At 39.8% G+C, this 24,413-nt stretch overlaps 2 protein-coding genes and 4 non-coding genes across 10 annotated transcripts; 5 read left to right on the forward strand and 1 right to left on the reverse strand.

The window, feature by feature from the left end:
• Window positions 1–599: 599 nt before the first annotated feature.
• Window positions 600–6,915, forward strand: EIF4A2 (eukaryotic translation initiation factor 4A2). Of its 3 annotated transcripts, none has more exons than XR_006782183.2 (12): window positions 600–748; window positions 1,581–1,626; window positions 1,713–1,845; window positions 2,125–2,264; window positions 3,043–3,211; window positions 3,320–3,429; window positions 3,655–3,798; window positions 4,108–4,245; window positions 4,477–4,566; window positions 4,790–4,869; window positions 5,311–5,417; window positions 6,127–6,267. XR_006782183.2 is itself a non-coding variant. In XM_045811209.2 (11 exons), the coding sequence occupies exons 1-11, from the start codon at window positions 720–722 to the stop codon at window positions 6,269–6,271; spliced, it is 1,224 nt and encodes a 407-aa protein (XP_045667165.1). In that variant the 5' UTR covers window positions 600–719; the 3' UTR covers window positions 6,272–6,915. The 3 variants fall into 3 exon arrangements, 1 of the variants encoding a protein (XP_045667165.1); XR_006782182.2 differs by having other exon boundaries at window positions 5,311–5,421; window positions 6,127–6,264; XM_045811209.2 differs by lacking the exon at window positions 5,311–5,417 and having other exon boundaries at window positions 6,127–6,915.
• Window positions 1,955–2,023, forward strand: LOC123801314 (small nucleolar RNA SNORD2). The gene has a single exon (XR_006782197.1). It is a non-coding gene; the product is annotated as a small nucleolar RNA SNORD2 (small nucleolar RNA).
• LOC123801313 (small nucleolar RNA SNORA81) lies at window positions 3,848–4,023 on the forward strand. Its single transcript, XR_006782196.1, has one exon. It is a non-coding gene; the product is annotated as a small nucleolar RNA SNORA81 (small nucleolar RNA).
• LOC123801311 (small nucleolar RNA SNORA63) lies at window positions 4,282–4,413 on the forward strand. The gene has a single exon (XR_006782194.1). It is a non-coding gene; the product is annotated as a small nucleolar RNA SNORA63 (small nucleolar RNA).
• LOC123801312 (small nucleolar RNA SNORA4) lies at window positions 4,593–4,732 on the forward strand. Its single transcript, XR_006782195.2, has one exon. It is a non-coding gene; the product is annotated as a small nucleolar RNA SNORA4 (small nucleolar RNA).
• On the reverse strand, window positions 6,910–22,995 carry RFC4 (replication factor C subunit 4). 3 transcript variants are annotated; one of them, XM_045811211.2, is made up of 11 exons: window positions 22,859–22,995; window positions 20,405–20,544; window positions 18,794–18,872; window positions 14,381–14,460; window positions 12,114–12,233; window positions 9,740–9,883; window positions 9,426–9,546; window positions 8,574–8,699; window positions 7,371–7,451; window positions 7,178–7,294; window positions 6,910–7,091 (listed from the first exon to the last, which is right to left on the reverse strand). In XM_045811211.2, the coding sequence occupies exons 2-11, from the start codon at window positions 20,530–20,532 to the stop codon at window positions 6,996–6,998; spliced, it is 1,092 nt and encodes a 363-aa protein (XP_045667167.1). In that variant the 5' UTR covers window positions 20,533–20,544; window positions 22,859–22,995; the 3' UTR covers window positions 6,910–6,995. The 3 variants fall into 3 exon arrangements, with proteins under 3 accessions (XP_045667167.1, XP_045667166.1, XP_087717606.1); XM_045811210.2 differs by lacking the exon at window positions 22,859–22,995 and adding an exon at window positions 22,636–22,734; XM_087861480.1 differs by lacking the exon at window positions 22,859–22,995 and adding an exon at window positions 21,266–21,423.
• Window positions 22,996–24,413: the final 1,418 nt, after the last annotated feature.

Raw genomic sequence — 24,413 nt, forward strand, 5'->3', positions numbered from 1 at the left:
GACACTACACATTTTTTCCTCTTTTGGCACAATGTACTACGGTGCACCGGATTTTCTGGAACATGCTGGTTGGCCGACATTTTCCCCGAGCAGGAAGTTTCACACTTTTAAGATCTGAAGAGATGTTAAACGCTCAGCTAAAGGCCAGGCAGCTCTTCACCTTCGAATTAAACGGCGGTGGGAGCCGGCGGAATAACCCCACTTCCCCCCTCCCAGTGCACAGCGTGGCCGTGCCTCCGCCGCGGGCCCCGAGCGCCGGCGGCGGACAGCGAGCTCGGCCCCACCGACCCGCGGGGAAACGCCGGCCGCCCAGCACGCAGCCGCCCCAGGCTTCCGCCTCCCGGTCCCGCTCCGCTCCCCCGGCCTCCTCTGCTTCAGGGACGCGGAAACCCCGTAGGAGCGGGGCGGGAGCGGAGCGCGGCCCCGCCGCCGCTTGCTGCAATATTCTTCCGCCGCAAGGCAAAGAGTCCCAACCTTACCCCAAGACCCTGGGATTTCCAGCGGCCCTGTAAGATCGAGAAATACCAAATTTGGATTTTCCCACCCACTTGCTTAGGATATTTTCTGAGATAAGGACCCCAAGATCACAGTTTGGTGGAGAACCGAAGAGCGACGAGAAAATTCCTCCGCAGAAAACGGGTTCCGGCCGCGAGCCTATAAAAAACGGGTGGCGCGGTACCGCTGTCTTTCCAGTCGGGCGCTGAGTGGTTTTTCGGATCATGTCTGGTGGCTCCGCGGATTATAACAGGTATGGCGCTTTCTCGGAGGTGGTATTTTGCGGTGAAGGTCATATGACGCCCAGCGGAGACGGTAATGGATGGTGTGGAGGCAGGGAGTTCTGGGTTCGTAAGCGTTTCCTTGGGGTTTAGCACCCTCTGCTCTTCGAGAAGCTTCCATGATGGGTAGGGCCTGGGTTGCGGGGAGACTAGGGTACAAAAACGGAGTGGTTGGAGGGTGTCTTTTTTTTCTCCCGGAGACGTTTTTAAATCCCGGTCGCTTCCCCTGCCCGTACGGCGCACGTTTAAAGCGGTGGCGCAGTCCGCGGTCGAGATAGTGTAACGGGGTCCGAAGCTTTATTTGCGGCGGAAGGCGCGACTTGCAGGGCTCGACTTTAGGTGGGGTGGGGGGAGGGTAACAGCGGCGCCCGCTCGCCAAGGCCGCAAGGCGGATGGGACCGCGCCGGCAACCGGGTCCCTGCGAACCGTTGGCATAGCTCTCGCCAGGCCTCGGCCCGCGTCAATCACCCCGGCTTGCGCAGTGTAAGGGGCGGAGCTCAGCGCGTGGAGCTCTCGCGAGACGGTCTGCTGCTGAGACGGGAGCGCTGGCGCTCGGGCCTGGGGGGAAGGGCCGGCGTCCGTGGGGCCTTTCCTGGGCGTCCCCTGTTGTCGGCCTTTGGGCTGGCGCGCACAGAACATTAGGTGTCGTGCACCGCCAGCTTCCTTTACTGCCTTAGGAGGGGTGTACACGTCCAAGGGAGGGTGGCCTGATGAGACCGGCTGTATAATAGTGCTCTCCCCTAATGTGTAGTTCAGGTGGCTGGGGAAAGGGATGTTCTCTAACTGCAGTATTCTTGTCATCAGAGAACATGGAGGCCCAGAGGGAATGGACCCCGATGGTGTCATCGAGGTAAGAAATGTGTGTTGATTTTGAAACCTTGGAAAGATGAGCTTGTTCATCCCATTTATTCAGTCTTTTTTATATGTAATTTACAGAGCAACTGGAATGAGATTGTTGATAACTTTGACGATATGAATTTAAAGGAGTCTCTTCTTCGGGGCATCTATGCTTATGGTTTTGAGAAGCCTTCAGCTATTCAACAGAGAGCTATTATTCCTTGTATTAAAGGTAAAAGAAATAGTTAGCACTTCTAAGAAATGAATTAACTGTTCTACATAGACCTGGACCATAAAAGGGAAAATAACTTCTGGGGGCTAGCACCTGTTTGTATTCCTTAAAGTGAAATGATGGCAATCATCTTTCGGGACTGACCTGAAATGAAGAGAAAACTCATTGCTGATCACTTGATTATTTGGGCATAATTAATGTTCCAAACGGAATACATGGTGTGAACTAGAAGTGGCGGTTTGATGTGGGATCGGTAAATATGTATCCTACTTTTTTTAGGGTATGATGTGATTGCTCAAGCTCAGTCAGGTACTGGCAAGACAGCCACATTTGCTATTTCCATCCTGCAACAGTTGGAGATTGAGTTCAAGGAGACCCAAGCACTAGTATTGGCCCCCACCAGAGAACTGGCTCAACAGGTATTGATAGTGTAGTTCAAAAAAACTGCTTGCGTGTTGCATAGGTTTCAGGTTTCACAACTGTGAAGAATTTAAAATTTAGTATAAATTGGTCCTATCAGTAGGAGCCCTCCTTTTAATTGTCCATGCATGCAGGGAGTTTTTGTTGAAAGTTAAAAATAGGAACTGGGTGTGCAGGTATGGTTTGCAGGGTTGTGTAACAGATTTGAGAAACCAAAGCTTTTCAGGGTGGACTAGCTCTGTTCCCATTTTTAAGTTTGAATGCAGTTGTGCAACATGAAAACTGCAGTGACATGTTATCATTTGACTGTCTCAGTAGTTTGTGATGCATCTGTTGCATGCTATGTTTTCAAAGCTCACTGCTATATTGGCTTTGAAGTAAAACCTTGCTAATAAAACTAGGTTTTATTAAGGTCAAGAGGACATGAGGTCCAGTACTTTGGGAAAAACTAAAGTATCAACAAGCTGTCCTAGATGTAATTGCAGAGTTCCACTATTTACACCTTCCTACACAATGAAAAGCAATGTGGGAAATGATTTAACTAAAATAGCTAGTATCTGGGGCAACAGGATCCCAAGTTTGACAAGGCACAAGGAAGACACGTTAAGGGAATTTGACCATGAAGCAGATCAGTCTGCATTTTAAGCTTGGAAGTAGTTAAGTATTGTGCATGCATAGAAGCTATTTGCAGACCAGATATTTGCCATTATGCTTTGGAAGTTTAGTCACAGAGTCTGTAATTCTGCTGGATAATAATTAAAGGGTTTTGGTTTTTAGATCCAAAAGGTAATTCTGGCACTTGGAGACTATATGGGAGCAACTTGTCATGCTTGCATTGGTGGAACCAATGTTCGAAATGAAATGCAAAAACTGCAGGCTGAAGCACCACACATTGTTGTTGGTACACCAGGGAGAGTATTTGATATGTTAAACAGGAGATATCTTTGTAAGTATTGCTGTCCATTAAGAGTATAGTTTTTTTTTATTATTACAAATTTAAAAATAGTATCCCTGAGCATCTAGAGCTGATAATATGTATGGCTTTTTTTGTCAGCTCCAAAATGGATCAAAATGTTTGTTTTGGATGAAGCAGATGAAATGTTGAGCCGAGGGTTTAAGGATCAAATCTATGAGATTTTCCAAAAACTAAATACAAGTATTCAGGTGAGCTTTAATTTTCCTCTGTCCTGTAGTAGGTTGGGGCTTAGGTTTAACACAGGTTACAGTACAGCTGATGAATTTGTCCTCCCCCCCCCCCCCCCCGCTTAAAGTAATTGGTGCATAACCACAGAATTTCATAGCGAGGCAAAGACACTAGGTCTCAAGCAGTTTGAGTATTGTGAAAGTTGGGCTGTTTTGTGTGACAGTGTAATCGTCGTCTTTTTTAAGGTTGTGTTGCTTTCTGCCACAATGCCAACTGATGTGTTGGAAGTGACCAAAAAATTCATGAGAGATCCAATTCGAATTCTGGTGAAAAAGGAAGAATTGACCCTTGAAGGAATCAAACAATTTTATATTAATGTTGAAAGAGAGGTAATTTGTCTAATTACTAAACATTAAGATGTAGTTTTTTTATTTTTTAATCTTCTTGTATAAGCACTGTGCTAAAATTGCAGAAACTAGGATTGCCTTAGTTTTTGTAATAATGCTAGCAGAGTACACACAAGAAGAAGAGTAACTGCACTAGATTGTAAAGACTGGGGTGGACCTCTTTCTTAATGTCCAGTGTCCTTTGTCTTAAGATTTGGTGCAATATGTCTTGCATAGGCCTAAGAGAATGAATTTCTAATGACATGAGTTGGAAACTAGGTTTTAATAACTGTTAACTTTGAAAAATTGTAGGAATGGAAGTTGGATACACTTTGTGACTTGTACGAGACACTGACGATTACTCAGGCTGTTATTTTTCTCAATACAAGGCGCAAGGTGGACTGGCTCACTGAGAAAATGCATGCCAGGGACTTCACAGTTTCTGCTCTGGTAAGAGGTGTTCTAGTAGTAATTGTATTTTCATTAAAGCAGGATTTAGACTACAATATAGCTGTTAAGTGCTGTGTTGTCGTTCCCCCTGCTCAAAATAAAGTTGTTTCTTAACTATACCTGTCTGCTATACCCCCGTAGCAGCCAGGGACGCTTGGTCTCATACATGTCAATAAAATTGAGTAGTTGATGTGACTGGTGATTCTTGAATTAAGGTTTGTTAATTTGCAGCATGGTGACATGGACCAGAAGGAAAGAGATGTTATCATGAGGGAATTCCGATCAGGGTCAAGCCGTGTTTTGATCACTACTGACTTGTTGGTAAGTCTCTTAGTGTTCTTTTTAATCTACCAAAAGTTTATTTTGGGGGGAAGGTTTTTTGATAACCTTTACCAGCTTGGGCTTTTTGGGAGATTAAAGAAAAGACCACACTCCACAGTGGGCTATACCACTTCACATAGTTCACTACTATTTTGTGGCCTACATTATATAGCTGTCTGGTTTTTTAAAATAGAATTTGAACACCGTACCGTTGTGTTTTCAGGCTCGTGGGATTGATGTGCAGCAAGTGTCATTGGTTATAAACTATGATCTACCTACCAATCGTGAAAACTATATTCACAGGTGAGTAGGTGGCATTCTGGCTGTTAACTGTACTGGTAAAATGAATTCATGTGTGGCTTTCTACGGACTGATTTGTTTGAAAGGTAACTTCATGTCAGGGAAGCAAAAAGACTTAGTAACTTGGTAAGATGTAACTAAAATTGTACTTGGGAAGATTGGTCATCTACAGTGGGAAAACAGTCGTAAATGTTGCCCAGATTGTGGACTTACTACATACAGATCAGGTTGTTTAGATCTGTTGGTCTTAGCTTACTTTTGAGTTTTTAGTGAAGTTCTTGTGTCCATGTGCTTTCTTGGTGATTCCTCTGTAGTTGGGATTTTCTTGGTGTTGTCTGGTAGCAATTTGAGCAGTCCCTGGTTTAGTTATAGTGGCTTTATCCCTAAGTAAATTGAACTGTACCTTGTTATGTGATGTAAAAAAAGACTTTTTAAAAAATACAGGAGTCGATAGCAGCAGTTGATGACGAGATGGCGCTCAGAAACGGCGTTGACGTAATTTAGGACGTGGAATCATAAGCGAAACAGCACACTGTTTGAATAAAGAGCGAGTCGGTATTTATATTTGTTTTTCTTTTGTCATGATTATTTGATATTTTTAAGTTGCTCCAGCCAAGGCATTTTTGTATGTTAGTCTGTTAGGTGGTTTGTGTTGTCTGGTTTCTATCAGGAAGGTAGAAAGCTGTTTTGGAGGTAAACACGTTTGAGTAATTTTGAGTTACAACGTGTGAAACTGAGCAAAAAAGCAGTGATAAGTTTGGGTTACCATACCAAATACTTGTTTTCCCACTGGAAAAAGTTGTAAGTTTTAGACAATAGTTAACCTTGCAGCATTTGTATTTACAGTTTACAGTTCCAGAGGTGCGTCGAAATGGGTGACATAACTGTTCTTTTTGTTTTATCCCTGGTGTTTACATCTGTCCCAGGCTGACATCTGCTCTTGGCTGGCCCACTTTGGTATGGGCTTTAATTTCACTACCCCAAACACAATACTGTCATCTGCTTTAAAAGTAATGCTCAAAACACCTGATAAAATCTCATTTTGCAGCCAGACAAGCCTTGAATCCTTTTGGCACTAACTGCAAAGGAAGATTTTTTTCTCTAGATATTGATTAGCAGCTAGTGCGCTCCAATTAGAAGCACGAACTGTAACCCTATTAAGTAAACAGCAGCTGATGGTTAACAAGTGGATCATCATGTTCAGTAGTTCATATTTGAGAAGTAACATTCTAATTGCTCTGATTTCTTTTTCTTACACAGAATTGGCAGAGGGGGTCGATTTGGGAGGAAAGGTGTGGCTATAAACTTTGTTACTGAAGAAGACAAGAGGATTCTTCGTGACATTGAGACTTTCTACAATACTACAGTGGAGGAAATGCCAATGAATGTGGCTGACCTTATTTAATTCCTGGGATGAGATAGTTTTGAATGCAGTGCTCGCTGTTGCTGAATAGGCGATCACAACGTGCATTGTGCTTCTTTCTTTGGGAATATTTGAATCTTGTCTCAATGCTCATAACGGATCAGAAATACAGATTTTGATAGCAAAGCGACATTAGTCGTGAGCTCTTGTGAGGAAAGGCATTGGCTTTATCCTCTTTAGAGTTAGACTGTTGGGGTTGGGTATAAAAGATGGGGTCTGTAAAATCTTTCTTTCTTAGAAATTTATTTCCTAGTTCTGTAGAAATGGTTGTATTAGATGTTCTCTATCATTTAATAATATACTTGTGGACTAAAAGATATAAGTGCTGTATAAAATCAGCCAATTATGTTAAACTAGCATATCTGCCTTTATTGTGTTTGTCATTAGCCTGAATAGAAAGGCCTTTAAAATTGATTTTTTTTTTTAGAAAGCATTTGAATGCATTTTGTTTGGTATTGTATTTATTCAATAAAGTATTTAATTAGTGCTAAGTGTGAACTGGACCCTGTTGCTAAGCCCCAGCAAGCAATCATATCCTAGGTAGGGTTAAACCCCCAGTAAAATTGCCATATTGCACATGTCTTAATGAAGTTTGAATGTTAAATAAATTGTATATTCACTTTAAAGGTGCTTTGGTTATTTTATTTTTATCAGATCATACTTACAAAAAGTATCTTACAAAATTGTATCTTAAAAAATGATCATTTCAGCAATTCTGAGTTAACTGCTGCATCACCGTTGCACAGAGGCTCATCAGTTGTAGCTGTTCATCAGCACCATCTGCTAAGCATTTATCTACTTCCTATAAGAAAATGAAAAGTTAGGAAAATCTCCCTTTGGGTTGTATTTAAAACACATTTTCTAAAATGTGCAGAACTGCCCACTTACAGCAAGTTTTTCTGTGATAATAGATTTCTGTTTATCAGAAAGGTTATCATTCTCTACAACCACATCATGAAATTGATTGACAAGCTGAGTTGCTGCATGGCCCTCATCAATTAAGTCCTGCAACAGAAAGAGTTGAATTTGGTATGGTCGTTTACTGGTAACTTTGGGGAAGGGAAAAATCAAAGTGACTTACTTTTACCACAGCTTCTAGTTTATCAAAAGAGCCACTCTGACACGCAGCAAATATTCCATCAATTGTCTGAGCTGGTATTACCTAAGGTTTGGGAAGGCAAAGGAAGAGAACTTGGGAAGGGCCTCATTACCATGAGCTCCACAAAGCAATAACCTATGTAATAATCATAACCTCTTAACCCTGATGAGGACCATCTTTAAATTAATCCAGTCGCTATCATGTAATAATGATAGATTTGGCTTTTAAAAGTTTTTTAATGCCTCTGTGAAGTACACAAAATTTTGTTTTTGATCAAGTTTGGGCCCATGATGGAACAAGAACAGCTGCTCTGGTCAGTGGGTGAGCAGCTAAAAACTCCCCACTGGCTTGTACCCAACTGGTTCTAACTATTCCTCAGCAGTGGCTAAAATCTGTCAATTAGCTTAAAAAGGGATTTTTAAGGCGAGTGCCCCCTTTCCTAGTAAAGATGGCACTACCAAGAGATTGCTTATAGAAAGCCCGTAATACCCAGAAAATTAAAGCGGACTGATGCTACCATTTCCCTAACAGTATGAAAAATATCTGAGGAACTAAGTCTTAAAAGTAGTGATCCTACTAGTGGTAGAGATGAACCCCGACAAAAATGATATCTCTAAATGGGATATAGCCCCTTTATATATATCCCTTTATCAGAACAGATTTGTAAGAACAGGAATCTCTTAAATCTCTCTTAACTGCCATATCCCTGAAGTGTTCTGATGCTTCCAGGTTATTTCCTTATTACAGTCTCTAGCAGAGTACTTGGCACATGCCGTAGACTAAATGTGTCCCTCAAGATTCATCTTAAAAATCCCTACTGTGAAAGAGGGTGAGAACTTTGAGAAGTTGATTAGGTCGTGAGAGAAGAACCCCCATGAATGGGATTAGTGCCCTTATATAAAAGGCCTTTCTGCCAGAAAGGATGCAGTTAAGTCCATGAACTAGGAGTCTCTGTACTAAGAAATTCGTCCTCACCAGATACTCTATACAGGTATCTTCATCTTGGACTGCCCAGCCTCCAGAACTGAAATTTCTGTTTATAAGCCACTCGGCCTATGGTATTTTGTTAAAGCTGCCTGAATGGATTACGCCCAGCACATAAGCAGTCTGAATACATTTGTCAGATGAAAATTTTCTAAGAGCCCCAAGCCCAACCAAAAATGTTGGAATATCTAGTGCTCTTACCCCAGCAATGTCTGTGATCACCTTCTCTGTGATCTCCTTTCCACCTGTTAATCGGGTAGCACTTTGAAGAAATGTAATGGCTTTTCTTAAATCTCCTTCTGACACTTTAACAAGATAAGCTATTCCCTGAAAGAAAAAAAAATTTTTTTAACCTATGGCTGGCCAATTAAGACTTTTTGACTTTAATAAAGAAAAGTGAAAAAACAACTTTAGCCCAGAGTTAGTGGGAGAAAAAACTTATTTTCGGTTTTAAGGGAATGTTACCAGTCCTATAATGGCAAAATTCATGGAGATAGCATCAGTCTAGTAGAAGGCTAGAGATCGCTCGCCTTTGAAAGAAATTTGCAGAGACAAAGAAATTTGCACATTTCTAATCCTATTTTCTTGAATACATCAAATTATGGTTAAATTCTGTTAAAATGAATAAGGCCTACACATCCTCTTAATATACCAAAATTTCACTCCCCCACCTGTGTTCCCTCTCTCGCTGTCTCTGTGTCAAATAAATAAATAAAACCTTAAAAAAAAAAAAATTTCATTACGAAATTCACTCAAGTGAAATATTAGCTAGGACATTAAAATCTTAACATTATGCAGAGATTTATCATTGGAGAATTTGCATTATGTGTATGAAATCTGCTCTAGTTCTGGCTCTCTGAAATATTGATAATAAACTTCTAATAGTAACAAGAAGGCTGAACCTGTAATACCTAGACATTCCAAATGCTGCTCTTTTAGCTTAACTGCCTGAAAGCATCAGAAATTAGAGTACCACATTTGATGCTTTCAGGACCTCTTATGAATTCATCAAAGGAATTTGTAATTACAGTATTTGTAATAATTAGTAATTACCTCATTGCTAATTTTGACATGTTCTTTATCAGCAATGTCTAGTAATCGCTGCTGTTGAATTTTATCTGACAGTGGTTTGAATCGGAATTTAGAACATCTAGACGTCAGAGGTTCAATTATTCTGTAAAATATTGGGAAAAAAAAAGTCAGCGACTGAAGATTTTCCCCCAAAGAACTCATTTTTATCAAGAACAAATCAAGATTTGATGGAGGAGAAACTACTGTAGCCTTGAAACATTTACATTTTTTCTCTCCCTAATTGGGGTTATCAGAACAAGGCTCCCTAGCATCTATTTTCAGGGCAATATACATACCGACTGACATAGTTACAGATGAGACAGAATCGCGTGGTTTTAGATTCCTTCTCCATGGTACGTCGTAAAGCTGCCTGAGCAGCTGAGGTCATAGAATCTGCCTCATCCAGAATCACAATCTTAAAAGGAGGACACGGCTTCCCACTGATTCAGAGAAACAGGAGTTATAATTCATCTATTGTCGCCAAAATCTAATTTTAGAACACACTCATCGTCCCAAAAAGAAACCCCATACCCATCACGCCTTCCAATTCTCCCAGCTGTAGGCAATCATGGATCTTTCCTGTCTCCACAGATCTGCCTATTCTGCACATTTTCATATAAATGGATTAATATGTTGTCTTTTGTGATTGGCTGCTTTAGCATGCTTTCAAGGTTCATCCATGTTGTAGTATATCATTACTTCATTCCTTTTCATTGCTAAATAATATGGCAAAGGGATATACCACATTTTATTCGTTCATTCATAGGTTGATGGATAATTGGGTTATTTCCATGTTTTGACTACTATGGCTAATACTGCTATGAACATTTTTGAACATGTTTTGAATAGACCTATGTTTTCATTTCTTGTGGGTATACACCTAGGGTTGGAATTGCTGGGTTATCTGGTTATAAACATATAAACATAAAAGTTATGTTTAACTTTTAGAGGACCTGCCAAACTATTTTCAAAATCTCTGTACCATTTGACATTCCAACCAGCTAAGTATAAGGGTTCCAATTTTTCCACATTCTTGCCAATATGTCTTTCTGCTAAGAGCCATCCTAGTATGCATAAAGTGGTATCTCATCGTGGTTTTGATTTGCATTTCTCTATGGATAATGATGTTGATGAGCATGTTTTCATGTCTTTATGGGCCTTTTGTATAGTAGTCCGCCCTTATCCACAGGGAATGTGTTCCAAAACCCTAGCAGATGTCTGAAGCCCTGGATAGTATCAAACAGTATATAAATATATATGCCATGCTTTTCCTATACACACATACCTAGGAAAAAGTTCAGTTTATAAATGAGGCACAGTAAGAGATTAACAACAATAACAAAATCATTAACAATAATGAAACAGAACAATTTTAACAATATAGTATAATAAGTTATGCGACTGTGGTCTCTCTCAGAACATCTTATTGGGCTGTACTCCCCCTTCTTGTGATGTGAGATGGTAAAATGTCTATGTGATGAGACGACGTGAGGTATTACTTAGGTACTGTGATGACAGGCTGCTTACTAATGACCTTCTGATGATTATGTCAGAAGGTGAATCATTTGCTCTGGACTTCAGCTGAGTGTCGGCAACTGAAACCATGGAAACAGGCTGAAATCACAGATAAAGGGGGACTACTGTATCTTCTTTGATGTAAGGTCTACTCAGTTCCTTTGCCTCTTAAATTGGGTTTTCTCTTGATTATTAAAATGTAGGAGTTCTTTATATATTCTTGATCGAAGTCCCTTATCAAATATAGGATTTATATGCACTGTCAATCCACGGTAGATAACAAAAATCAGTCATTCACTTTCTACAATTTTTTTTTTTTAAGATTTTATTTATTTATTTGACAGAGATAGAGACAGCCAGCGAGAGAGGGAACACAAGCAGGGGGAGTGGGAGAGGAAGAAGCAGGCTCCCAGCGGAAGAGCCCGACAGGGGGCTCGATCCCAGAACACTGGGATCACGCCCTGAGCCAAAGGCAGATGCTTAATGACCGAGCCACCCGGGCGCCCCACTTTCTACAATTTCTTAAGTGCTCTGAGTTTAAATATATGCCAGCTTCCAAAAAATTTCATCTTAGAACTTTGCCACATAAGGATTATAAGTAGCTGACTAAACATCCCTGTTTAACTCAGGGCAGTCCTATTTAAATTATTAAGAATACTTCCTCTTTTATTCTAAAAGTGTCCCAGTTTGGACAATAACTTACATGGTCACCCTAATTAAGAAATATACACTGAAGCTTAAGATTATGACAGAACTTTTTTAAATAACACAATAACAAAAATCAGGATTTTTTACTAGCAGTGTACCACCAAACTACCAAATTTGATTAATAAATACTCCTTAGACAAAACATAAGTTTAAAACCCTTGACAGCTAAACAATTTAAAATTATGTACTATAATGGAAAGGTCATTTCTGGGTTTAAATTAATTTAGATAAAGGGGCGCTTGGCTGGCTCAGTCAGTACAGCAGGCAACTCTTAATCTTGGGGTTGTAAATTCGAGTCCCATGTTGCTTGTAGAGATTACTTAAAAAAATAAAATTAAAAAAAAAATATGATCCAACATGAAAAAGGAGTTGGACATTTGGCAGAAACATGTATTTTAAACAAATGCAATGACATGGTATGAAGAAGGAAAAGTGAGATTTACTTACTCTGAACGACTTCCTGACACAGTTAATTGAGCAAAATTCTTCACTTTTTCTCTAACTACTTGTATTCCACGTTCATCGGATGCATTTAACTCAAGAACTCTTAACCGAAAAAGTTCAGGCCTATGTCAAAATGAAATGAATATGAAAAATAACAAGAGCATATAAATGAGGTTTAAACCATGTTTTAACAACCGCACATTCTGTAGTAGTTTAAAATCCACCTAGTAAACACTAGATAGAAGGCATGCAATCACATTCGCATTTTTTATTTTGTAGAGACATGCAGTTTTTTTTCATGCACTTTAAAAAACAGGTAGATGGTATCACATAATTCATAAAACTTTAAGTCCACTTTCCACTTAAGATTAGATCATAAACATCTTGCCACGTCATCAGAACCACTGTAAATACCATTTTAATAACTATATGACCTTCTATCCTATGATTATACCATCATTTACTTAATTTAATATTCTTCTATTGTTATTTATTTTTATTTTTTTTATTTTATTTTTTTATTTTTTTAAAGATTTTATTTATTTATTTGACAGAGATAGAGACAGCCAGCGAGAGAGGGAACATAAGCAGGGGGAGTGGGAGAGGAAGAAGCAGGCTCATGGCAGAAGAGCCTGATGTGGGGCTCGATCCCAGATCGCCGGGATCACGCCCTGAGCGGAAGGCAGACGCTTAACCGCTGTGCCACCCAGGCGCCCCTATTTAGATAGTTTTAAATATGGTACAATTTTAAATAATGCTGTAATAGAGCATATTTTCAATTGTTTCCATAAGGTAGCTTGCTATAAGGACCATTACTGGATTAAAACATGAACAGGTTTTTTTTTTTAAGTGAGTTTTAAAAAAAAAAAATTATTAAAAGTAGCTCACCATAGGGTCATCCGAGAAATCAAAAGAAAATTAAAATAACTGGCACACCCTGCCAAGTCTTTGTTTTGAAAACTTCCCTCTACTTTACTATATACATATTTATTTTTTAATTAAAAAAACAAGAGTTGGAACTTAGTTTTGTCTTTAGTTTTCCTGAACAGGATGATATCCTCCTAAGCATTTTTCTATGGGCACATTCATAAAACTCTGTGCATATATTTTCCATTTTAAAACCACATATACTATGAAATGTGGAATTCATAATTAAATTGAGTTCTATAAGGACAAACATTATTTTTAACAGGATATTTTAAAAATTATGTAATTTGGACTGATCTCTCAGAAAACTATTAATAAAACTACTTGGGTTTCATTATGACTACATTGCTAACGCTGGTTCAGGTTGGATCTGAGTTGTGGAATAATGAAAAAAGCTCTTTTATAATTTCCTTAAGAAACAATAATTGCTGTCAAATAAATAAAATATTAGGTTCACAGCACCTTCCCCTTTTTTCGTTCTTCACATTTCAATAGAACTAATGATCTGTACATATTTGGTGGTTTCAGAGGCATCTGATTATTTTCACATGTAGGATTTCAGATGTACCTTTGACCATATGCCTGATATAAAAGTTCTGGATAAATTCAAGATAGCCTTTGGTACATCTGATCTTAGCCAAAAGGCCGAAAAGCGATCAAGATAGACTTTGCTATCAGTGCATGTTTTAGGGATATCATACCTGGGCTGATATATATCAAACTCTAGGTAAAAGGCTCCTCTACAATGGTTGGTAAGCCAACACAGTCAATCCTCGAAGAAAAATCTAAGAAAGTGGCTCACAGAGATCTTCTGGTGTACCTGGAATTCTGCATCAACTACTACATGCTCTGCTCACACTCAAGATACTTGAGGGCAAGGGGCTGGCCTAGCCACTCCAGAGGCAGGGCCTGGAAAGGCCAGAGCAAGAAAGAACTCTAGAAGGAGTGGTGTGGGGTCATTAGCATGAGACACAGCAGATCCTATCACACAAGGACACAGATGTGAACACAACCATTAAGAGAGTGATGAAAGAACTGGCATGACTGAAGATAGGATGGGTCCTTTGGGCTCCAAAATCACAATGAAACAGTTAAAGTGATGAAAAAAATAATGAGGCTTCCTATGTTGTAGTACATTCAAACATTTGAATAAGGTTCAGAATGAAGATTACAAAAGATGTAGGCAAGCTTATTTATTGGAGGGGAGGAACTGGAAACAGGCCCACTGAATTAATAAAAAATACAGAATAACAACCTTACAGAGAAACCAAATACAAATTCTTAGTTACAGAAAAGTAGAGATTTTTGGTGTTAAGTCTTTAAAAAAAGAGATTTCAACTTACCCAAAAAGCTCCCTCGCTGCTGCCAAAATAGTGGATGTTTTTCCAGTTCCAGGTGGCCCATAAAACAGGAGATTAGGGAGCTGTGGAGGTTAAATTTTATTTTTTAAAAACTGTATTCTGGTACAAATAGATGAAAATGATGATTGAAAACATCTATGGAACAGTGCAACAACTTCCCTAATAGGGCACATATCTGAATACAAATGTTCCTTAATATAACCAGTATCACACTATTAGCAGTTGTAACTCCTGCTTTTTCACATAATACTATACTTTCCCCAAAAATGTTTTTCTATTATCTTAAGCTGATTCAATATTTATAACTGTTCTATACCCAATATACCTGGGTAAAGTTTTCAAAATAGGAATTAGAAACCTTTCCTTCTTTTTTTTTTTGAAAGATTTTATTTTTAAGTAATCTCTACACCCAACATGGGACTTGAACTCACAACCCCGAGATCAAGAGTGCAAAGCTCCACCGACTAAGCCAGCCAGGCACCTCGAAACCTCTTTTTTCTGAAGGGAATCTCAGGCTTCTATCAGTTCCCTATCCCACCCCTCTGCTCAGGATTGGGCAAGACTTTCTATTTTATAAAGATGTCCATTGCTTCAAGGGGGAAACAGACCAAAAGAGAGCTTCAATTTGGCTAATACAGAGAAAAAAGGAATGAAAAAGACTTAACAGGGCTCCAGATAAGCTGATATTCCAAGAGTAGGGGGGAAAAAAAGTTTACTAAGTGCCCAGCAGTACTCTACTCCATGATTATATACCCTGTAGGGATGCCCAGATATATCAGGTGAATTAATTAGAGGAAGAAAAGGTAAGACTAAATCACTAATTATTTTTTTATACCTTAAATCTCACTAACTTGGCTCCTTCAAGCAGGCAACTAATCTGTGGTACAGATTGATAAATGTACTAAATTCTAATGAGCTCGGTCATAAAACTGCACTCTTCAGCATGTCCTTTCACGTATAGAAATCACTGCACATGGGAAACTAGGCAGCACAGTTTGCTTCCATTCTTGCCTAACCCTCGACCTTCCCATCCATTCTTCACCCAAATCAGACGCCACTCAACTTGCTACTTAGAACTATTCGCTGGCTTCATACTCCACCTAGAAAAACAAAACCAGACAAACAAAAACCAGCCTGTACTTATGGATCTCCATGATCTGCTCACCTTTCTAGGCTCCAATTTATAATGAAATTCCAACAACTAAGCACTTGATGGCCTATCCTGTCCCCCACAAGCTAGGGTCTGACTGCTTTTTTTCTGCTTCACCAACTTCTACTGCATTACAAGTCAGAAGCCTTCCATGACCACCCAATCTAAAGTGGAACTCTTCTGTTACTCTCTCGTCAGTCTTTGTTGCACTTAATTCAACTTGCAATTATTTATTTATATACCATAATTTGCAATTATTGTTCTTCATTTTATGTTTTGGTTTAATTGTACAATACCTGTCTACCTCACTATGGTAAGCTTAGGGTCAAGAACCTGGTTCAAATGGAATATTACTCAGCTATCAAAAAGAACAAATTCTCAACATTTGTTGCAACATGGACGGCACTGGAGGAGATAATGCTAAGTGAAATAAGTCAAGCAGAGAAAGACAAATATCATGATTTCTCTCATCTATGGAACATAAGAACTAGGATGATCGGTAGGGGAAGAAAGGGATAAAGAAAGGGGGGGTGATCAGAAGGGGGAATGAAACACGAAAGACTATGGACTATGAGAAACAAACGGAGGGCCTCAGAGGCGAGGGGGGTGGGGGGATGGGATAGACCGGTGATGGGTGGTAAGGAGAGCACGTTTTGCATGGTGCACTGGGTGTTATACGCAACTAATGAATCATCGAACTTTATATCGGAAACCGGGGATGTACTGTATGGTGACTAACATAATATAATAAAAAATCATTAAAAAAAAAAAAAAAAAGAACCTGGTTCGATTCACATCTGTATTCTCAGCATCTTGTGCAGTACTCAACATGTGTCCAATAAACCAATGTACAGATAAATATATTAATTGAAGACTATTACATTGGTAGCACACGGCTTAAGATAGAGGCTCTGAGTTTCGTCACTTAAAAACAAACACCAAAGAACCTCCTAAGCTTTATGGTTTTGTATCAAGGTAATGTTGGCCTCATGGAACGAATTTGGAAGTTTTCCTTCCTCTTCTATTTTTTGGAATAGCTTGAGAAGAATTGGTATTAACTCTTCTTTAAATGTTTAGTTGAATTCATCTGTGAAGCCATCTCGTCCTGGGCTTTTGGCTGCTGGGAGTTTTTTGATTACCGATTCAATTTCATTACTAGTAATCCATGTATTCAAATTTTCTATTTCTAATTCAGTTTTGGAAGATTGTATGTTTCTAGGAATCTATCCACTTCTTCTAGATTGTCCAATTGATTGGAATATACTTCTCCATAATATGCTCTTATAATTCTTTGGACTTCTGTGATGTCATTTGCTATTTCTCTTCCTTCGTTTAAGATTTTATTTATTAATTTGACAGAGAGAAACAGCCAGTGAGAGAGGGAACACAAGCAGGGGGAGTGGGATAGGAAGAAGGAGGCTTCCAGCGGAGGAGCCTGATGTGGGGCTCAATCCCAGAACGCTGGGATCACGCCCTGAGCCGAAGGCAGACGCTTAACGACTGCGCCACCAAGGCGCCCCTCTTCCTTCATTTCTGATTTTATTTGAGTCCTCTCTTTTTCTTGATGAGTCTGGCTAAAGGTCTAGTCAACTTGGGTATGTCAATTATATTAAAAAAAACTCCTAGGCTTCTTCATCTTTATTATTTTGATTCATGCATACCTCAATATTTGTAATAATTCATCCACGTAACTATCACATACAATAACAAATTCTTTAAAACACGGTAAAATTATTAAACCTTACATTATATAATAGTGATAGATATGGTGTACTCAAGAACTGTATGTGGAGGGGCGCCTGGGTGGCACAGCGGTTAAGCGTCTGCCTTCGGCTCAGGGCGTGATCCCGGCGTTCTGGGGTCGAGCCCCACATCAGGCTCCTCTGCTGGGAGCCTGCTTCTTCCTCTCCCACTCCCCCTGCTTGTGTTCCCTCTCTTGCTGGCTGTCTCTATCTCTGTCAAATAAATAAATAAAATCTTTAAAAAAAAAAAAAAAAAAAAAAAAAAAAAAGAACTGTATGTGGAATATTAGCTCTTAAAATTGATTTCTGAAAATCATTTATTGTAATTCTATTTTAAAACATGTAATTCTACTTTAAAATCTTTTAATGTAAATGAAGGAGTGCTCGCTTCGGCAGCACTTATACTAAAGTAAATGAAAGAATGGATTATTTTTCTTTACTCTGTAGAATTTTAAAAATTACTTCATCTTTTTAGTCTGAAAAGAAACATAAAATATTAAATAAGTGTTTTAAAAGAGAAAGTTCAGAATTCAGCCTTGTAAGATGGATGGTATAAAGTGAAGAACTGGGTCATAATCCCACTACATTTGCCTCAAGGGTTGAGAATACCACCAATTAAAACATATCTTGTCCTGCAATCTGTGTAATTATTACTATACAATTAAAATAGTATATTAGAAAATTAAAAGGTAAATGTCTTTGGGTCAAATCAAAACAAAAATTGGCAAAGAAAAAGATTTTAAATAGTTTGATAAATATAACCTTTCAAAATATGTATTATTATGGTGTAATTCTAGGAAGTGAATAATAGCAGCAAAAGCCAAAAGAACCTGTAATTCGGAGTGGCCAGGTTGAAAGGAAGGAAGCAAATCTTCCTTGGGAATAAAGCAAAAACCACACCCCACTTTCATCTGCAACTTTTCCCCTTCTTTCACTGAGCTCTTAAAGCACTTCATCATATACAATTTTAAACTGCTAATTCTTCTTATGGGGTTATCTTGTCTCTGAATCATCTCAAATGTAAGTCATTCAAGAATTTTTTTTATCCTACATATGGACAGCAGAAGACACAATGCTATAAGCAGAATTAAATACTCATTTTTTGTATTGTAGTTCAAACCAAATCCTAACATTAGGTGAGCAATTGTACTTTCAAAGAATCTCTGACTCTTCTTCACAGCACATATTATTATCTATTGTTCTCTTATTTATTTGGCTTCCGCATTTATTCTCTGTCTCTCCCCACCAAAGCTCACAAGAAAAGGGACCCAGTATGTCTTGTTCAATGGTCTCTACTTAGGTACTATGTAACAATGCCGTTAAGATACGAGATGCTCAATAAATATTTTTAAACTAATCCTCCATTGTACAAACAGTCCTCAAGGGCCTACTGTCATATAGAGCTAGTATTTAAGGGGGGCAGGCGATTGTAAAAGGAAGGAAAAGAACGAGTCAATTAAACCTTAAATCTGCCAACAACATGAAACATCATCTGCTACTCACATCAGCTCCTTCTAAAGACTTTTTCAGCACTGCAACCACTTCTTCCTGGAAAGCAACTTCATCCACACATTTTGGGCGACTGGAAAAAAACCCAGAGAGATTATTTAGTATATTATAGTAGCCACAGAAATGTCCTAAGTGTTCTTTTTGCTAAAATATCAATGATAATTCTCATACTGGTAATGAAACAGGAAACTTTCCTAATTGGAAGTGGGTAGAAACCCCATTTGTATTTACCTTAAGCTAATACATACTGAAGGAGTGAAGTCATTTTTCCCTTTATAGATGCAACTGCATCTATAATGCTTATAAAAATTAAGCAAAAAGCTTTTATTACACCATAAATGTCAACTGGTTAAAAATTTAAAGTGAACACCTGCCTAGAAAGTAATATATTTTGACAAGATTATGCCCTTAAGCTGAAAAGGAAGAACTATTTAATAACCTCAGGATAGGCAACTATTTTGGTTAACATAGTTAATTAATATCAATTTCATCCATCACCTAACTGCACAAAAAATGCCTACCTAGTCACCTGATTGAGGGATAAATAACAAGTTTAACCAAGATGAAGTATAATAACATACAATTTTCATCTTATATCATTAACTGGTGATTTTAAGAGAAGCTGGAACAAAGTTATACTCCTAAACCTAAGATTAGGTATTGTGCTTAATTAGCTAGCTGAAAGCTCTTCTTTGACTTAAACATTTCTAATTAATCAGGTCAATGCCAGGTAGGAATTTTAGATAATGTTTTCTAGGGAAACCAGCTTAACCAGGGTTTCATATTCAAATACCTGCAGGGGCCAGGGAGAAAACAAGAGTAAAAGAAGGCAGACTATAAGGCAAGAGAAAACAGAAGGAACTATGGTGAACTGAGGAACATACGACCTCTCCAGAATGAGAAGGAGTACTGAGGTCCACCTAACTGCTGTCAAGTGAGAACCTGCATCTAGTTCTGCCTAATCTCTTGAGAAGCTGAAAATCTAGATTTTTTTCCCTTTGTATAATTTATTTTTTTACTTAAAAAATCTAGATTTTTATGTGAAATTTCCCATTTTAAAAATCACCGTTGGTGCCAAACAAAACATATGAGGGTCTTATTTGACCTGTAAGTAATTCGCAAACTTTTGATAGTAATTGAGGCTACACCAGGGGTTATAACTACTTGTTATAGTATTACTTAGTGATTGAAATTTAAGTGCCACTTCAAGTGTTGTTTTGCCAAAAATGTATAAACAAAAACTCAACCATTTCTACCTATCTGTTAATGAAAGGGGGAACAGATTATTTGGATTTATATAGAACTCCTGACCAAGAGCTTAGGGCCACATTCCAGAAATTCTGTTTTATCTTGCTGTATCTCAGTCCCTAAAACCACAGACCTGAGTTATAGGGAAGACCTTAGTTCATCTATAAAATAATTAAACTAGATCATCTGATGGTACCTTCAGTTGCAAGGTTCTAGGACTTACATATTTGGGTGATTTTCAAGGACATCTCAACAAGGCAAATCATCCCCCTCTAAGTAACAACAACAACAAAATGACTAATACTGGTTAGAGAAGTAATTTATTAACTATGTCAAGAAAAATAGAAGCATTCTTACTATTTTTCCACCCATGGAACAGGTTTGGTTTTCTTGTTCTCTCCACTGCTTCCAGCTGTGGCAGCTACTCCTCGATCCTTCAGTGATGGTTTAGTACTGACAGATGTGCCTTTTAGAAAAGCCTGCATGGTTACTTCACCCTGACCAGACGCAAGACAGAAAAAGTTCTTTTGAAATCATTACGAGAAAGTACAGAGGGAAAGCACACCTAACACACTTAATCTTGTGCAAAATACTCCAATAATTACTTACCAAATAAAGGACATCACCTCATGACCTAGCATCCTCTAAATGTATTGTACTGAGAGCTACAGGGACAATTCAAGAGGCCAAAGTGCTTAAGGAACCTTGAATCTATTTACAGTGAGAGTTACAGATCAAAGCTAAATCTTACGACTGAAAAATTTTTAAGAGTTCCACACTTTTTGACAAATATGATGTCATTAGTGGCCAAACTGTATGGGTTTCCACAGTCTCTTCCATTCCAGGCATGCACCTAGCTCTAGTTCAGACCCTGGCATGGACTTAGCAACGAGGAGTGATGGGACCACAAATGAGAACTTCCATTTCTTTTCCTGGGCCTAGAGCTCCACTCAAGGGCCTGTTTTACTGGTAGAGTCAATGACTGCCTTTACAGCCTGTTTTGTGGGGAGGGTTGGGCTGGGCACTGTTAAAATGGAAACAGCTCTTTTGCTAATAACATGCTCATATGAAGAAATCAAAACAAAGCAGGAGAGAATGAGTTGTTTTAAAAAGTCATACAAAATCTCACCCAGAAGATAACTACTATTAATATTCAGGTAAACTTTCTTCCAGGTAGCAGAAGGTTGTTACAGGGATAGAAAAGCATCATTAGCTTGCCTGAAAATCCCCAGCATCAGTGGCAATTCTTTTTTTACTGCTTTTCCCCAGTGCCCAGAGCAGTAACTGGTACACGACAGATGCTCCATAATGTTTGGTGACTGAATTACCATTTATAAGACTCAGCTTCTCCTGCTGTAAAAGGAGCTAAGACCTATTCAAAAAGGCAGTTAATAAGAGAATAAATAAATAAAAGTTAAATAAAAGAATTGTGAAAGCCCTCATGCACTGTTGGTGGGAATATAAACTGGTGCAGACACTATGATAAACAGTTTCCTCAAAATGGAGTTTCCTCAAAAATATTAAAAATAGAGCTACCATATGATCCAGCAATTCCACTACTGGGTATCTATCTGGAAAAAAAAATCACTAATTCAAAAAAGATATATGCACCTCTATGTTCAATGCAACACTATTTACAACAGCCAAGTTATGGAACGATCTAGGTGTTCACCAATGGATGAATGGATAAGGATGTGATACACACATGTAACGTTACTCAAACATAGAAAAGAATAAAATCTTGACATTTGGGGCAACAGGGATGGGCCTTGCAAGTATTATACTAGCTGAAATAGCCAAGTCAGAAAGACAAACACTGCATGATTTCACTTACACGTGCAATCTAAAACACAAAGCAAACAAAAACCCAGACTCAGATACATAGAACAGACCAGCGCTTGTCAGAAGGGAGGGGGCAAAAAGGAGGAAGGGGGTTAAGAAGTACGAAAATTCCAGTTATAAAGTAAGTCACGGGATGTAATGTACAGCATACGGTATATACTCAATAATTTCGCAAATGTCTAATCACTGTTGTATACGTGAAATAACTATGTCAATTAGACCTCATTTAATTTTTTTTTAAACACACAGAAAAAGCATACTTTTGTGTACACAAACTTCTGTGCTTGGCATTTGGATACTCAGTAAATGAACGGTTAATAACTGTAAACAGCCAAGCTATTTAACGTTATTGGATTACTCCATCCCTGCCATAGGATGCAGTAGTTACTAAACAGTACTACAGCCCAAAGCAAGGCTCTGAAGGATGCCTTACTGAGCTACCATTTCGCGAACGAGTGCGGAAGGGGAAGACATCGCAGGGGCATCAAGGGCGCAGGAGCTGAGGAAGCGAAGGCTACCCTCACAATTCCTCGGGCTGGTCACCCGTTATCCCCAGCTTTCCGTACTCCGGAGCACCGTCTGGGCCTTTCAGCCCCTCGTTTCCGGAGAGTGGACGCGCCCGCTCCTCCTCCCCGGGGCTTCCAGGATAGGGAAAGGGCGGGGTGGTCGCAAAGTCCTAGCTCCGTTCCCAAGTGTGAGACTCTCAGGCCTAGGAAGCCCTGAGCGCCACAACGGGTGACACTTACAGTCGCCGCCGACAGCACAGTCGCCCCAGTTCCCGCCACCGAACGGCAGGCGAAGGGCAGGGCGGGAAGACGCGGGCACGGAGCGCGTCACTTCCGGCCCGTGGCGCGCGATCCTGGTCCGCGGAGCCGCGAGCTTGTGCGCGGTTTTATTGCACAGGTGAGACGAACTTTAGGCTCCTAGGCTGGAGCGAGAATGACTAAGAGGGTGTAAATAAAGTCCCACCTGTTGTCGTGCATTTCTCCGATTGCAGGCCGCAGGACGAAGGCGATTGAGCGCGACGGACGCCGAGGAGCTGCCGGGAGGGCGGACCCGGCAGGCTCAGCGAACGTGGGCGGTCGGGGTCTGCGACTGCTCCCGGGCGGGGAGAGAAGGGGCGTGTGCGTCTTCCGTACCCGCTGTCCTCGGAGGGCCTCAGGAGACCAGCTCTCTTTTTTACGCACGAGTCTGCAGACCGTGTACCCGACTGTGAACTTCACTGGTAGTGCTGGAGCGTCTCACAGACTTTTTTGCGGCGACAGAGTTCGGCTAACAACCTGCTTCACCCCAAAGAAGGATGGGGAATGGGGAAGGTGGAGTCGGTCCCTCCCCAGAAGAGGGCACCCCGATTATTCTGTCTTCTTCCTCCAGCTTCGTCGTCGCGTGACAAATTGTGCTTTAGACACGTCTGAAGACGATGTCTTTGCCCTTTTGAACGCATATGGCTTGTACCTCTATTACTGACTGGCCGTTGGTGAGAGGGAGCATGTTGGCATGCGGCTGGTGGTCATTTTCTAAACCCAGAGCTCTGCTCAGAAATCTGGTGGTGCAGAGCTCAATAAAAATGGAAAGATTAATAATAATGTTTAACCCCACCACGATGCATGCCCTGTGGGCTTCAGGCAAGTCTGAGGACTCCCTTTTTATCTTTACCCATTTCTTATCTTAGCTCTGAAATTTTCTTAAATCTTACTGAAATCTGACCCTTTTATTATTTTTTTTAAAGATTTTATTTATTTATGTGACAGAGAGACAGCCAGAGAGAGAGGGAACACAGCAGGGGAGTGGGAGAGGAAGAAGCAGGCTCCCAGCGGAGGAGCCTGATGTGGGACTAGATCCCGGAACGCGGGGACCACGCCCTGAGGAAGGCACAGGCTTAACGACTGTGCTACTCAGGCGCCCCAAAATCTGACCGTTTTAAAATATTACCTTTGATGCAGGCCTTTCCCCTAGCCCATAAGGGTGATCTGGTTCTTCTCTAAATGAATGACTATAAATTTTGTTTGGTATAAGTTCAACATGATATTCATTGTTAATTTTTACATGTTTATTCATTTCTCTTTTAACTAAAGCTTATGACACCAAGGTCAAGGTCCTCATTGGAAAAAAATGGGATGCTGAGGCTTGAAATAGGGTCATCTGGGTTGATGCATTTGAAAATCTTAAATTTCCATATTTCTTTGAATGCTGTTAACATAAGTAGCCCGTTCTTCCCTGTTAAAGGCTGATGCTTTTCTTTTGTGGATATATTGTGGATATATGTATAAGCTTGATGATGCAGAAGTTTCTGCCTTCTAACATAACACATATCTCCCCTTACCCCTCAGTGGTCTACCCCACTCTCCACCCCTGACCATCAGAGCTATAGTGAGGACGAAGAAATGCTGGGCGGGCTAGTGGTAGAAAGGATTACCTGCTGAAGGAGCTGCAGAACTGGGTAACACCAACTGACTGACCAAGCAGGAGAGCATACATGGTACTGCGCTGGATGGAAAAGGGAGAAAACCCTGTGATGTGGGAT

The sequence above is a fragment of the Ursus americanus genome, chromosome 4, assembly GCF_024610735.1.
Source record: "Ursus americanus isolate L20-20 chromosome 4, mUrsAme1.1.p, whole genome shotgun sequence".
NCBI classification, from domain to species: Eukaryota; Metazoa; Chordata; class Mammalia; order Carnivora; family Ursidae; genus Ursus; species Ursus americanus.

Excerpts from the sequence above, each read along its gene's own strand:
- EIF4A2 (XM_045811209.2), top strand. The coding sequence starts at position 720 with ATGTCTGGTGGCTCCGCGGATTATAACAG. Across the intron at positions 1,627-1,712 it reads ACCCCGATGGTGTCATCGAG|AGCAACTGGAATGAGATTGT; the intron begins GTAAGAAATGTG and ends TGTAATTTACAG. Across the intron at positions 3,430-3,654 it reads AACTAAATACAAGTATTCAG|GTTGTGTTGCTTTCTGCCAC; the intron begins GTGAGCTTTAAT and ends GTCTTTTTTAAG.
- RFC4 (XM_045811211.2), bottom strand. The coding sequence starts at position 20,532 with ATGCAGGCTTTTCTAAAAGGCACATCTGTCAGTACTAAACCATCACTG. Across the intron at positions 8,700-9,425 it reads ATGTCAAAATTAGCAATGAG|GGAATAGCTTATCTTGTTAA; the intron begins GTAATTACTAAT and ends TTTTTCTTTCAG. Across the intron at positions 7,452-8,573 it reads TGATCACAGACATTGCTGGG|GTAATACCAGCTCAGACAAT; the intron begins GTAAGAGCACTA and ends CCCAAACCTTAG.